The sequence below is a fragment of the Mytilus trossulus genome, chromosome 14 (genome assembly GCF_036588685.1).
Source record: "Mytilus trossulus isolate FHL-02 chromosome 14, PNRI_Mtr1.1.1.hap1, whole genome shotgun sequence".
NCBI lineage: Eukaryota > Metazoa > Mollusca > Bivalvia > Mytilida > Mytilidae > Mytilus > Mytilus trossulus.
Genome location: NC_086386.1, coordinates 34,338,180 through 34,354,033, shown reverse-complemented (window position 1 = coordinate 34,354,033; position 15,854 = coordinate 34,338,180). Strand labels below are relative to the sequence as shown.

Below are 15,854 nucleotides of genomic sequence, written 5' to 3'. Positions count from 1 at the left end.
TATATGTGATGAATGAATCTTTTTAATCATATTAATTCTTAGAGATTAAGGAATAATAACTCTCTCTCCCCTTTGAATAAAAGACCTTTCTGTAAAGTCAGTTCATCTCGAATGTCGAAACATATTGATATTCATAAATTCGCTCTTCAGATATCGGCAACTAATCTATCATGTTGATACTTTCGATTTCTTCTGTTGTGAAACTCGTATCTGAAGTCTCTTTTAAGTAAGTTCTGCTTAAGGCGTCGGCTAAGTACATCTTCTTTCCTGATCTGTATTTCAAGATTATGTCGTACTTTTGTAAACGTAAAAGTATACGCTGTAAACGGTTTGGTGCAGCATGAAGTGGCCTTTTCATGATTAATTCGAGAGATTTATGATCAGATATTACATTAACTGTTCAACCAGTCCGAAAATGACTGATGATACTTCCTTCTCTATCTGAGCATACCTTGTTTCGATATCAGTGAGAGCTTTACTCGCATATGCAACTGGTCTGTCTTCCTGCATAACTGCAGCACCAAGTCCAGTTTGTGAAGCATCGCTTTGAACTGGTAGCTGAAGTTTAGGATCGTAATATTTTAAAACTGGCCCACGAGCCTTTTGATTTCTTTAAGTGCTTTTTGCAGGCTCGCAATTGTCACTAAGTTTTGGTAAGAACTTGCTTAGATATGTTTCAAATCCAATAATTCTTCATACTCCGGAAACATATTTCGGTTTTCGGCATATCCATTACGGCTGGAATCTTTTCTCGATCCGGCTTCAAACCTTCGCTGGTTACTAGATGTCCTATGAATCGAACTTTATTTAATTTTGACTTCTACTTTTCTTTGTAAAGTTCTAAGTTTCTTTCCCGACAACGTTCTATTCAAGCCCGAAATTTGCTATCGTGGTCATCAATGGCTAACTCTTCTGTATCGCCTTCACCATAGATAAGAATATCACCTACTATGCTTCGTACACCTGGCAAACCTTCAACAGTTTGGTCTTGCCTTCGTTGATATTCTTCTGGTGCAGACGATAAACCGAACGGCATTCGCAACCATCTGTAGCGTCCGAACGATGTGTTGAATGTTTCAACAACGAACTTTCTTCATCCAATTCCACGTGCTTAAATCCATTCGTAGCATCAACGACACTAAATGCCTTTGCTCTACTCAGTTTTGGTTGTAAATCATCGATAGTTGCAATTGGTAGCGGATAATGATTTCTTTTCAACTTTTGTATCCAATGCTTCGGATCAATTTCTAACTGTGTTAGTCTTTCTAGTTCGGAAAGAAGCTTCTCTTGTATAGCGACATCTACTTTTCTTGGCGGATATACTACAGGATTTGCAGTATTGTCCAAATTATAAATGATATTTTCCTTGCAATTTTACAGTCCTTTCAAACATGTCTGCATGTTCATTCATAACTATTTCTTTTGAAAGTGGTTTAGAAAGGGCACCCTGTCTCACTGCTTTAATATTTTCACAATTTACAGTTACAAATTCATAGCTTGCACTGCTTTGCTACCTAACAACGGATATAAAGTGCCATATTTTACTACTACAAATTCTGCCTTAAACTTCTCATTGTCCTTAAGATTCTCCAATTTTAGAATGCATGTCGGTTTGATTATTGTATTGTTGTACATTGTCATTACTCGACTTGTTTTCTGTAATTGGTTAATATCGAGCTCTTTCAATGTTCAGTGATTATATTACATATTGCTCATGGAATCTGGTTAATTTACTTTTCTCACTCTTGCCTATCATTTTCATAGACGCATATATGTCTTACGGTGCTTTTCTAGAGTTTACATTGGTGAGTGTTACGGTATTTATTTCAAAATAATAATAATCATAACTTTCGTCAGACTCTTCAGATATTGCTCGTACTCTGTGTCCTGGGTGACGTCTTTGCTTTGATTTTTTTTGTTCTGATTTGCACATACTTTCGAAATTACTTGCTTTACCACATTTCCTACACTCCTTCCCGAAAGCCGGATATTTCGCCTTGTTTAATTTATGGTTTCTTCCACAATATTTACAAGTAGAGGAAGTTCGTGCATAAGATGGTTTAGTTTTATTTGTATATTGCTTTTGCTGTTAATAATTAGAACTTCTTTATTTGTGTTTAACACCATTTACTTTCAAGTCTTAAAAAGTTGGGGTTTCTAATATATACTCTTTCCTTAGACAGTTCTGTGCTCTTGAAATTAGTAAATATTTCAGTAGGTCTAAGTCTATTACTCTATGTACCATAGTTGCAGCCATTTTCCCTTGAAAAAACAGTGAGGTATCTACATACAAACCCACTGTTTTATACAAAGCCTTCAATTGGTTAACCAATTGACCAATTGAAAGTTTTGTTAACAGTGGTGTATACGTATACCTAACTCTTTTTCAAACGAAATGTTTACAAACCCCGGATCGCTTCTTTCTCCGAATTAATATTTCTTCGTCCAAATCTTCACATAGTATAATATATGAATGGTTTTCTAAAGATTCATAAAGATCCATGCATCTGTTTATGGGTGCTTACAAGTTCAACGTACAGACAAATAGACACACAGACAGACAGACAGAAAGACTCACTAACGAAAGGGGGAAAGAAGGACTGACGGACGGACATAAAGACTGACCCGGTGATTCTTATATACCCCCGTCAACTTTAATTGATTGGAATATAACAATGGAATAGAAACTAAAGTGGGACTTTTATTCAATTTTATTAATACGTTTTTAATCATCACACGCATGGTCGAAAATATAACGAAATCGCACTTTATAATAACCACACAAAATTACTCCCTTGTAATCGGCACCAGCATACATTTATAGTAAACAGTATCACCTCAAAATATAATCCCAAACACATTCTAATCGCATAATAAGCAATTCATTCACTTTTGAGTTCCAAAATGAAACACACATCCACTAAAATTACTGTTCGCACCACATGGTATATTAATGTTGGGTACGGTTTCATTCTCAGAAGTCACGGGAGCAGAGGTGACGGTTTCACATCTCATTTTTTTAGCGGGTATCGACTCCGGTTCCAAAACATTTGAAATATCTTTCATCATTTCGTCTGCAGCCCTTTTGTATTACCTGACACTTTCAACCGACCTGTGTCCAGTTCTGTACATGATTTCTTGCTCGGGTATTCCCGCTTGGTACAACGTTGTGGCACAAGTACGTTTTCCTGAGTGATTCGTGAAATATCCCTCAACGCCTGCGTCAGCACACATGGTTTTCATGATGGAGGAAAGCTTGTTTATTCCAATAGGTTGCTCACCAAATTTTACACCATTTTTCGAATCTAACGGTCTTCGGTAAAAACAATTTCCTTTAAAACTTCCGACCAACTGGAAGTAGTATTCGTAAATCGCATAAAGCTCATTATTCTGGAAGTAGTGTTTGATGTTCTTGGCGGATAAATGGCGTTGGTTAAGTCCACCTTCAATAAAAATAAAATAGAAAAGTAAACATTAATACAGTTCATTAAGATATATATATATCTACTTTTCAAGACAGTAGTCTATAAGCGCATTCATCGATTCAGACGCGGCAATTATGATTTCTACTTTCATTAAAATACACTTTTGCCAATAGACCTGGCGCGTTCGGCTCGATGTCAGAGTGTTAGGGAAACAAAATGCAATCAATGAATGAATTCAACGGATATCCTGCTTGCCTCAACTCATTTATGAGGGTGCTCTTCAGAAGGGAGGAATCTACCCGAATACAAAAATCGGTGTTTTCGTTGAGGTCCGCGTTGAATGGTAAATAAATGAAATTACAAAAAAAAATCAACGAATTAAGAAAGCATTCCTTTCTAACACAAACGATGCAAACGGCTAAGCGCGCACATGTTTTGAACATTTCTTTCAAACATACGTTTGCAAAGTTTGCATAACCTTTGACAAACTATGAAAACGATAAAAATGTGTCTGCAGTTGTCGTTTATCAGTACAAACGCTACATTTGTTTCTTACTACAACCTGATTAAACGATGTATTTGTTTCGACTGGGGAGGGGGGGGGGGTCAAACTACTGCAAGTTTTATTTGAATTGACATCGATTTTACATACATCCTAATTGGTCAATCAATTTTTCCCAAATTAAGTTGAGAGGGGGTGGGGGTCAGTGAAAAAACTACATGATTTTTTTTTTTTATCCTTCATTGAACTTTTGATGTCGTCCCTTATGTGTATACTTATCGAAATGGATATTGTTGTCGGGCTATTTGTGAAAATTGCACCTTTATAAGATTGTTTTATTCGGAATTGTAACAGCAAAATATCGTAGTGAAAAATGCATTTTCTCATAGCTTACTGTTTACCTTGCATAAACGTGTGTAAAATGTATTTCAGTATTTATCTTCTAAATAACAACTCGTTAAACGGATACAAAGGGATAATCTATAAAGTTTCTTCCATTTCTGACAAAAACGGATGCGAATGAGAAAGTTTTTTTTTATTCGGTTTACATATAATAACAATACAAACATAATATAGAATAACATAAACACAACATTAAACACACAAACATGCAGACAAAATATATATATATAGAACAGCAAACTTTAAGGCACATTAAAATACATGTAAAGCACTGCTAAAATACATATCTAATACCACAAATGTGCTATTTTGATACTTTAAAGATTCTTTGTATTAATACGAAAAATATGTGAAAAATTAAGATCGATCCTTCCAAAACCTTGTGTTCATTCATAAAAAAGATGAACTCGTCCGCGTGCTCACTGGATGTCAATTAAATTACTCTGTATTTATTAAACGTGTGTTTAAACAGAAATGTAATAGGTAAAGTTGAAAATTTATATCCATGTCCAATTGAACTGTGGGAAATTGAATAACAATGACCAGTCCAAATCAAAATAAGTATTAGGGGGTAAATTGGGCTTGCAATTGGAGATAATGACATATTTTATTTTATGATTTTTTTGTCAAGTAACAACCGAAAAATAATTGACAAAATTAAACTTTTGAACATAGTTTTCAGATCATTCATTGGCGTACTAAGTATAATACAATATACGGTTTGGGCTGCAAAAGTCAACAAAACTATTGACTTTTTACAGAAGTTTGGTCTTTTTAAAGGGTATGAAGAGTGTCTTTTTGAAAAATGTTACATCTATTCATAGCAAAATAATTTCTAAAAATAAAGTTAGCTAGTTAAGAGGGGGAGGGGGGGGGGGGGGGGGGGGGGTCAGTGAAAAAACTATGTGAATTAAGTTTTTTTTATATCCTACATTGAACTTTTGATGTCGTCCCTTATATGATTGGCATTGTGATAAACAGCAATTTTTTGCGCCTGTGCGTCCCAAGTCAGGAGCCTCTGGCCTTTGTTAGTCTTGTATTATTTTAATTTTAGTTTCCTGTGTATAATTTGAAAATTAGTATGGCGTTCATTATCAATGAACTAGTTTATATTTGTTTAGGGGCCAGCTGAAGGACACCTCCGGGTGCGGGAATTTCTCGCTACATTGAAGACCTGTTGGTGACCTTCTGCTGTTGTTTTTTTTTATTTGGTCGGGTTGTTGTCTCTTTGACACATTCCCCATAATTTCCATTCTCAATTTTATTTAAATGAACCATGATATAGCAAACACCGAACTTGTAACGCACTTTAGATACTAATTGTCAGCATAAACAGATAAATATATGAATCCCACCGGCACACCTGTACCTACTTTTAACCGAAGTGACCCCCCCCCCCCCCATCCCCAACCCTGGCTCATTCACCCGATTAAAATTACAGTACGAGGTTATTTTATCATCACTAGGAACATATTTGTAGTTACCAATACTGTTTATAATTTATAATTTATTTACCACATACTCTATAATTTAAATAAAAAAATATGTTAAGGGACCGACCTCTGATCTTACCTATACAATGTGTGTGATTTGGGGGATAGGGAGGATAATTAGGTATTTGTTTTTTTTCAAATTTAACTTTTTTGTTACTCAAGTTTATTCCCCAATAACTGGCGGGTTATTTGTTTGTCTTATTTTTCAAAAACGTACATGTATATGCCCCCCTCCCCCCCCCCCCCCCCCCCCATTTTTCAAGTTTTCTCGGTATTTTCCTGTTATCAGCACCGATAATCACAGACAGTTCGGAAAGTCTTTCGCTTCGGCGAATTAGTAACAACGAATATACAATGGTATATCAAATGAATTTTATCAACACAATTATAGGAAAATCGTCTTACCTTTGTATGTTTTACTAGCCCTCCCGTTGAAAGTTATGTATTTCCCTCTCTGATCTACTCCAAGGTCGAACTGATCTGTGTTTAGATGTTTGTGCTCGTCGACCCCTCGTAATCCAAATAGCTTACTATTATAGTAGAACATGGTATTGGTCAAGGATTTTGCGGTGGTCTTCCCTAGAAGCCCCTTATCCCAGAGATGTTTTTCTGTTTCTTTAGATATGGGCTCGGCTTGTTTTGTTGTAGTTCCCACCCCTTGAGCGGTAAGCTCTATCATTCTTGCACTCAGCGCGCGTCTGAATTCATAAAACCTGGAATCACGTTCATCTAAAAAGTTCAAATTGACACCATTTTCTCTGAGACACCTCAATAAACCGACACATAAGATGTACAGTGTTCGTGGAGGATAAGGTTTTCCATCTTTCCGGCGAGTTTCAATTGCAAATTTGCTCAACCACTGATTTTTATCCATAGCCGTAAAGTTCAGCAATTCAGGAATAGCACACTTTGTTTTAATCATCCGTTCTCCTCTCCAGTCATTAAAAGTCGCTATACTCCAATTGGTATTTTTCCGTGTGTTTTTGCTCTCTGTAGATTTTATCAAAGTTCCAACACTTGCATCGTCGACAAACGAATACCGCGAAGTATGCAAACTATCAATCGCCTTCTCAAGTTGTTCAATAACATTTTCAGGAGTTATTTCAACCTCCATTAAATCGAAACTACCTGGCGTGTCTTTCATTTTGTCCATCTCCGCGTTGACCTCATACATGTCCATAACTTGACTCAAACTTAAATCTTCTAGCTTCTCAACTGCGGTGTTTTCATTTTCCATATCATTGCAAATTTGCGACAAAGTAACATCATCGACAGTGTTGTCCCAGTGTGCTTCTAAAAAATCTATCTCCGTCACGTCCATCGTAGTGTAGGTTATGTGCCACGAATGCACGGACCTTTACTCATTGTATTTACTCTATATGAAAAACGATTGGCCAGTATGTAGATACACCATGGACAGGACAAAAAAATACTGGGCAGCGAATGCACGGGATCTATTGTTTTCTAAAACCAACCATGGCACATATTATTTACCCTAATGAAAAACGATTGGTCAGTATGAAGATACACGATGGGTAGGACTAAAACACACTCGAAAGCAGAGCTTTCTCGTGCATTTAGTCCCACCCATAGTGTATCTACATACTAACCAACAGTTTTTCATAGGGTAACTAATACTTATAATCTTTCTTTAAGATGTGAATCTTGTATACCACAGATAATTTTGTCTCTGATAATTGACTCTTGCAGCACTCCATAATTGCAAGTCGTTTCTTATATTTTCAACTCAGTGACATACTTGTCTAATGTCTTTTCTTTATTTTGGTTCTTCGTGTTAAATCTGTATCTTTCTACAGTTTTGTTTCATTTTTGATTGCAATACCCACCAAACGCTTGTAGGACCTGTGCATCTGGAAAAAGTTTAAAGACATAGCATGCCCTAGATAAATAGAATTCAAATATATTGTATGATTTAGAAAATTCATAACTTAACTGGATTTTGCCGTACACTTTTTTTTTGTCTCTGCAGAAGATGATAAAATTAACAAACAGTTGAGTTTACCTTGATATGGTCCACTCAGGTACACAGTTTAAATAACCAATTATTGTCAGGTATCTATTCATTGTCCATCTAATGTCCATGTCAATTAAAAATGCTCACTTTAATTTTTACCTGTGGGGAAGTTCTCCAACCTGTTTCCCAACTCGGTTTATTTTGGCACCATCTGGAGGAATGAAAAAAGTGCACGGCAAAATCCTGGTACGTTTTTATTTTTCTAAAACATAAAACATACTTAAAATTCATTTATCTAGGGCATGATATGCCTGTATTTTTTTACAGATGCGCCGGTTTGTCTGTACTCAGAGTAAATGTTGAGGTGAAAATACGGCCATTTTAGCAATAGGGTCCACATGAACCTTAACATTACACGAAAAATATTTGGCACACATATGAACCATGTCTCATTGATGTAATCAGAGTAAAAAAAACGTGAAAATAACAGGCAATAAATTTTCTTTCGTTCAAAATGTGGTAAATTTCAGCTAAAAACAATCTTTCTAAAATAATTAAATATGTATACTTAAATTATATAAATCTTTTCAGCTTTTGTTATATGATAAATTAAATGTTAAAGCTAAATGATAGGTTTTATTTGAGCAAATAACACAGTGAGCAATAATTTCATTTTTCGTGTTGAAGATGAGGTATCTTTGGGTGACCTAAAAAACCACAATATTTTGGAAAATGTGACCACGGGAGCCTACGACGACATTCATAATTGGAAAATATAATGATTTTCCAATAGTTTGCATATAAATAAAGCCGTGTGGTATCCGTTAACTTAAATTCGTTTACTAGTCGTCTTTTTAACAAGTTCAAGTCATTTAGCTTTAGATGTCTTCCCATAAAGCAAAAGTACCCTTACATTCCTCTATTCAGTTCTGATAGGGGAATCTGTCTTTTCAAAGGTTACATTTGTTTCGAACTAAATCTGTCCTGTAAAAAAATTATGCCAATGTCAGGCAAATATGACATATGTCGAAATATAAATACTTGTCAAATTTTAGCAATCAAATGAAAATTAAGCTGTCCGTAATATTTTCTAAACAATAGATACAACATCTACTCAATTTTCAAATCGTGGGAAAAATAGCAATAGTCTATATAGTTTGGAAAGATATGTAAACAAAACCTGAGGTTGGTGGGCTTAAACTTAAGAACACCATAGAACGTAGTAGATAAAACAAGCTTCGATCATAGTTTTCTATTTGCATTGTTTCTTTTGTTTACGAATTTTTGCCATTCTGTTGTCAGCTTGTCTTCAATGTATAAGCAAAATGTCCCTTTGGTTTCTCATGCCTTTTTTGTTTGCAATTATTTGTAAAATACATCGATGCTGTACATTAACCTCTCCCTTATTATATTTTTGAAATATTTGTAAACATTATAGCCAATTGTTGCTCATTTAGTCATCAGTATATGTAGGATAGGGTGTTTTACCTGTTCCTAATAGACGTTTTGTTTTCACAACTTTACCCCCCTTTTCTCCGTTTGCAGTATTTTTTACTTCTGTAAAACAAAGCTATAAACAGAGCGTTATATTGAACCATGTTCACCGTTTATGCTACACATATTTCGAACCAGATCATTTATATGTACTCTTTCACATCCAATAACAGAAATTTTACATTCACCTAAAAATTGACTCCTCACTTTCGAAAGACGTGAAAAACACAAACAATAAAATCCAACAAATTATTTAAGTGAAGATTTAAACATTTTTCTTGTACAGTAATGAATTGAAAACAAAAATATCCAATTTAGAAATTGAAATAGGTTAAGGTCACTGTTATTAAACAGCTGTTTAGAAATTTCTAGTTTTCACCCTATATGCAAAAAAAGTCAACCTAAAGTCATTTTTGGCCAAAAAAAATACAAATTCAGTTCCAAATGTAGATACAAAAGATTTTTTTCTATAAATAAGTTCTTTTTATTTTGCTCCAAACGCATGTATGTCGTGACTTTGTCCGGAATAAACTTGAAAATAGATTTGTTTTGGAAGGCTGTATAGTTGTTAACTTCTTAGGGGTGAGCAATGCAATTCAGTCTCTTGTGGAGATTTGTCTCTTTGGTATCAAACCATATCTCCGTTTTTTTCCAATATTTTATCTAAACGATTTTCCCACCTCCAACGAGGACCATTTACCTAAAGCTAACTTAAAGGTGCCCTCATTGCAGATTAAACGGATAAGAAAAATGGCTCTTGAAACTTTTCAAATTATAAACAATATGGCTTCTGTTTCCCTACAAAATAAAGTGAGTGTAAAAAATTTGAATATTCCTAAGTTATTTACATTTTAAAAAGGCAGTCCGATGACGGAAACAATATTCAGACGCCTTTATTTTCGTTTTCCAAAAAAATTAACACAAACTGGATGGTAATAAGCGAGAATGACAAATGCTTCTATGCATAGGTCTTCTCATTTAATAGTATATATGTCTATAAATAAATTTAAAGTTGTTATGCCTAAGCAGAAGTATTTATGCCTAGGTATCAATCGATTTAAGGCTAACCATAAATTTTTATAGCTAGGCATAATTCATTTATGCATAGCCTGAAATGGATTTATGCTTAGGCATACATAACTATTTATGACGCACATTCCGCGTCATAGATGTGTGACTAAAAATAATTAAGGATTTTATCAAAGATTATCTATTGAGAGAGGAATAAAGTTCCAAATTTAGTTGCATGTATGTTACTTTCATGTTGCTGTCATATAAGTAAAGGACATACCAAATTAGCATTTTAACAGTTTTATTTCTGACCACTAAAATATATAACTCATACAATTGCTCAACGGTAAAATGTCTGTCATTCGACGAGCACATCTCCAGAACTTAATCTGTTGATAATAAACCCTATTGCTGAGTCAACTTCATAATTCAATTCTTTGTCAGCAAGGGTTATCACGACAATTTTCCCTTTTTCGATGGCTATTTCAAGTGGTTCAAGCAAATAAAGAAAAAGCTTAAAAAGACAAATAACAAACACAAAGGGAAGTAGTCAAGACATACAAAACATTTGCATATTAAAAAAACTTTAGTATTTTGGTAAACACTTCTACATGGATTTCAATGATATCGGATTATCTGTGAAAAGAGTTTTTATGAGAAATTGCATTGTCTTTATTTCCAGAAATGTTACCTTGATCAAATGGTGTCTTAACTGCCAATCATAATTTGAAAACGTTTGAAATCTACAACCTTGTATCGTTTAATAATTCAGAAAGAACACAATGTGAACAGTTCTACCTTAGGCCCGCCTCGCGCTTTAAATAATAAAATTTAACTGTCTCGAGTGGAGAAATATCGTAATACACTTGTTGCAGTGTAAGAATCTATATATATACGGTACAAAGTGTGATGAATTATCACGTATATATCTTACATAGAACATGCTATTTTTCAATGGGGTTGTCTGTTCTCATGGATTGTTCCTTAGTTTCTTCTGATTTATGTTTGCTACTAATGTATAAATAATATAAAAATAAGTAAACGTGTTATGATTGTCAACGAATCAAATTTCCACTAGAAACCAAATGACATAGAAGTTTACAAATATAGGTCAACGTACGGTATTTAACTTATATCAAAACTCAAACCACATAGCAATCTGAAAAAAAACCTAATAAAACGAGAAATCCTACAGCCTCATTTTGTTACATGCACAAAACAATGAACGAGAGAGAAATATGATATACAGCAACCGACAACAACTTATGTAACACAGGCTCCTGTCGTAAGACAAGCACATGCCGAAAATGGCGGGATAAACAATTTTCTCGAACCAACTAATGACCTTTACCTGAGACAGTAGCATAAAAATGCCACAAAATAACTTGATATATACATAAGTTATAATAAGCTAAGGTGCCTGTAATTCAGTTGTTGTCGTTTGTTTATGTGTTACTTTTTGCATTTTGTTAATTTTTTTTACATAAATAAGGCCGTTAGTTTTCTCGTTTGAATTGTTAAATACTTTGTCTTTTCGGGGTCTTTTATAGCTGACTATGCAGTATGGGCTTTGCTCATTGTTGAAGGCCGTACGGTGACCTATGTTCGTTGATATTTGTGTCATTTTGGTCTTTTGTGGATAGTTGTCTCATTGGCAATCATACCTGTCTTCTTTTTTATATTAACCCACTCATCAGTTGTAAACATAACAAATACAAAACCCAACACAAACAGAAAAAAAACCCTACTAAGAACAGATCGAAGAGTAATCTTTCTTAAGGGTAAGTTGATAATATTCCACATGTAGCAGCTCTAGTGTTGCTCGTTCAATTACAAACCGTTTGATTAGTCTAAATCGGCACGGGAAATAGAGGTCGAAATTGTGTATTTGACATTTGGAACATCTTTATAGTTACATGTTATTGTTATTTTGGTGACTTTGTACCCTTTTAGACTAGTGTCCTATTCATAAATATATACAACTCGTCTAAAAATCAATTCAACAATGTTAGATCTGTAAATTTGCTTTCGCATATTTTTTGTTCTTCTCTAGCCGGGATTCAAACCCATGCTACTGTGATATCGTGACACCAAATCGCCTGCACTGCAGCCGTCCCGCTAAACTACACGACCACCTGGGCTCTACAACAATAAAGATTTCAGTGGCCGTGTGTTAGCTTTCCTCATCAGTTTTAATCTAGCGGCGAACTACAGTACATGATATATAAGGCATGGAGATGTTATTGTTACAGATCAGCTCAATTATCTATAGTAAAGGATCCGACAAATTGTTGCAAGATACAGTCACAGAAAATAATTGTATTCATAAGTACGTCTGAGTCGGTGACAACTCTACAAGGGATTAATCCATCGGATCACCAGCAATGATGGTGATACATGGCTGTGTAAATTATGTATATACAACTCGTCTAAACATCAACCCAACAATGTTAGATCTGTAAATTTGCTTTCGCTAATTTTTTGTTCTTCCCTCGCCTGAATTCGAACCCATGTTACTGTGATATCGTGACACCAAATCGCCTGCACTGCAGCTGCCCCGCTAGACCACAAGACCACATGGGCTCCACAATAATAAAGCTTCCGGTGGCCATGTGTTACCTTTCCTCGTCAGTTTTAATCTAGCGGTGTACTACAGTACATGATATATAAGGCATGGAGATATATATATATACATACATGTACATGTCTTACTCATAAGCAAGGTGTAAATAGAACAAAAATTACCAATTGCCTTTTACATTCAAGTTGCTCATTAGTAGATATTGTTGACCTGTCATGAGGTATATCATAGATTATTTAATTTCTGTTATCTTCGAAAACATAATCAAATACTAGTATCAAGTTCTGATATCTCATTAGTTGTTAAAAATGGGGTCGTTCCACAATCATGATAAGGTCATGTAAACGGACCGATTCCAGACGGAAATATAACATATTCTGTTCTCTATAGCTACCTTCTCCAATACAAACACTTTTTAGAAAGTAGTCATCTCCGTCACCGACATATGTTAAAATTTTAAAGCTTCCCTTTGTCTTCGATTTTAGAAATTGTTACTTCGTTTGACCATATGTGTATTGGGAAAAAATCATGTGATTCAGTTCAATTTAAATCATGTTGAGGCTGGTGTTTGCTGAATGAAATGTTTTATTATTGCCGAGACGTTAGATTCTAATTAAATAAATAAAACCATAATCGATACCAGGACTTAAATGTTACACTTACGGCAGACGCGAGTTTCGTCTACAAAAGACTCATCAGTGACGTTCGAATCAAAAACGTTTAAAAGGCCAAATAAATTACGAAGTTGAAGAGCATCAAGGACCAAAATATAAAAAAAAAGCCAAATACAGCTAGGGGGGTCTATTCCTGAGGTAGAAAAGCCAAAAAGCCTTTAGTTTGACACTGCTCATGTAATTCCTGTTAAACAGAATTAACCTTTTTTGTTTCATTTCGATAAAAAAACGTTAAAATAATCAGTCAATGCATTTTTAACAGTCATGTGCATTTTTGAATATAAGAAAATTTCAAAATATATCAGTAATAATGTAATCAAATGGCAAAACGTAACTTTAGTGCAGCTTTCATAAAAGAAACGATCACAAGAAAATATCATGGATATTTTTTTTTTACTTTTAAAAAAAAAAGCTTATGCGATTAGCCACCCGGAAAATGTCCATCTTGCACGACCATTACCACTCATTATATGTCCCTCTGGTCTAAAAACATTCGAGGATCGCGTTAAAACACTATCTCCAGCGCTCAAACTCTTGATAACAAACCCTGTTGCAGAGTCATCGTCATTAAATGATTCAGTGTCAGCATGGGTTATTCCTACAATTTTTGCGTTAACTACAAGTTCGACGACTAATTCACCTTGGTTCCCATTGCTATCTGGTTTACCTGCTACATATATTGACCATGTGAATGCATACACACCGGAAACTGGTGCCACAAATGTACCGGTGTAGTTGTTGTATGCATGTCCAATATTAGACTCTAGCTTATCATAAACAATTTCACGTAATGTCCCAAACGTAGACCCGTCAAAAGGTTTTGACAAATAAGCAGAAAATGCTACTGTTTTAGTGGTGTCGCTATTTGGCAAAAGCATTCTCTTTGGGTTGCCGCTTTCTAAAAGAAAAAAATAAGAAAACATGCTAATAAGCAATAGATTATTCATATTTTAATGTGACAATTGTCAAAAAGTGTCAATTTGAAGAGGAAAAAAAACCCACCCATATTTTTATAAGAAAATGTAATTTCAATGTACAACTGTAAATAAAAAACACACATATCAATCAAGCACTCCGTTGTTTCCTTATCAATGATTTTGTTCAGTACAAGAATAGTAAAAAAAATCAAAGGGACATTCACACTAATAAATCTGTCTGACAGGCCATGCCATAAAACGAATAACGATGAAAAAACAAACAACAGAACGCAGAACAATAGAGACCGAGTAACTAGATTCTGAACCTCACATTACGTGCTCCGGACGGTAGTCAGTTCCCTCTATATGATACACACGTCACAAAAATGTTCCTTTATGAGTATAAGTTACAAATCATGTTGGTCTCTTGTGGATAGTTGTCTCATTGGCAATCATACCACATCTTCTTTTTTTTTATATATATATATCAAATAGAACTACAATATTTAATTATCTAAAAAATAACGTACTTCTCATTTCTTCTGTTATCATCGTACTTTGTTTGCACACATTCTCAAGCTTTGCGAATTTTTCTTCTAAAACTCTCAACTTTTCCATTAAAACTTGGTTTATGTCAGCGTCAGCTTTAGTCGAAGAAGATAACTGTATTCTAGTAGCCACGAGAAACACACACACAGAAAGGATTGTTATAAACACCATCTTTGTTTGGATGAACACTGTAGTAGGTACAAAGATAGTTTTATCTACAATGTGGTGACATTTCATTTGATCTTATCACATAGTTCTACATACACAGTTAACGTTACACAATAGTAGTATGTCGGCACAATGACATTGTCGAAAATTTGACTTTGTGAAACTGTACTGTACAATGTAAAAATATAACTAATAAATTCAAAATTTTGCTTCTAAAAGGGTTGCTTTATGTAATTCCTTGTTGCCTCTGCTGTTTTGTTGAAGATAAGTTGATCTCGTGTATACATTTAAATTGTTTTAATAGTTTATAAAGACAGGGCGTTATTTAGAGTTTGAAATGCCAATGAAAAATAAGTACTTGAACTCTGGAAATGTCCTAAGTCTTTTAGCATCATGGACTTTAGGCGTGAATATTTAAAACTCATCTCTGACCGAATATTTGATCAATAAGATTAATTTTCGACTAGATAGAAATATATTGCTATTACAAAAGGTCTTCTTTGTGAAGTCTGCACACTTAAGCGGTTCTTAAGCCATTGAAGGTGTACTGATAATCATTTAGTTCTTGGGGACTTTATAAACGAGACGATTTTAATTTTGAAATTATAAATTTCCCCCACCTTAGTAGCAATATACCAACTTCACCTGCATATATTAGATATA

General features: G+C 34.5%; 2 protein-coding genes across 2 annotated transcripts; both read right to left on the bottom strand.

The window, feature by feature from the left end:
• Positions 1–2,997: 2,997 nt before the first annotated feature.
• LOC134697228 (uncharacterized) lies at positions 2,998–6,872 on the bottom strand. Its single transcript, XM_063559369.1, has 2 exons — positions 6,228–6,872; positions 2,998–3,443 (listed from the first exon to the last, which is right to left on the bottom strand). Exons 1-2 carry the CDS (start codon positions 6,742–6,744, stop codon positions 3,091–3,093), a joined length of 870 nt encoding a protein of 289 aa, XP_063415439.1. The 5' UTR covers positions 6,745–6,872; the 3' UTR covers positions 2,998–3,090.
• Positions 6,873–13,970: 7,098 nt separating this feature from the next.
• Positions 13,971–15,237, bottom strand: LOC134697142 (complement C1q-like protein 4). Its single transcript, XM_063559203.1, has 2 exons — positions 15,005–15,237; positions 13,971–14,455 (listed from the first exon to the last, which is right to left on the bottom strand). The coding sequence occupies exons 1-2, from the start codon at positions 15,192–15,194 to the stop codon at positions 13,971–13,973; spliced, it is 675 nt and encodes a 224-aa protein (XP_063415273.1). The 5' UTR covers positions 15,195–15,237.
• Between the last annotated feature and the right edge of the window lie 617 nt (positions 15,238–15,854).

Bases quoted from the DNA above. Each gene is read 5' to 3' on its own strand.
- LOC134697142 (XM_063559203.1), bottom strand. From the start codon at position 15,194: ATGGTGTTTATAACAATCCTTTCTGTGTGTGTGTTTCTCGTGGCTACT. The intron at 14,456-15,004 runs GTACGTTATTTT...TTTTTCTTTTAG, and splicing joins GATAACAGAAGAAATGAGAA to AAAGCGGCAACCCAAAGAGA.
- LOC134697228 (XM_063559369.1), bottom strand. From the start codon at position 6,744: ATGATTAAAACAAAGTGTGCTATTCCTGAATTGCTGAACTTTACGGCT. The intron at 3,444-6,227 runs GTAAGACGATTT...TTTTTATTGAAG, and splicing joins GGCTAGTAAAACATACAAAG to GTGGACTTAACCAACGCCAT.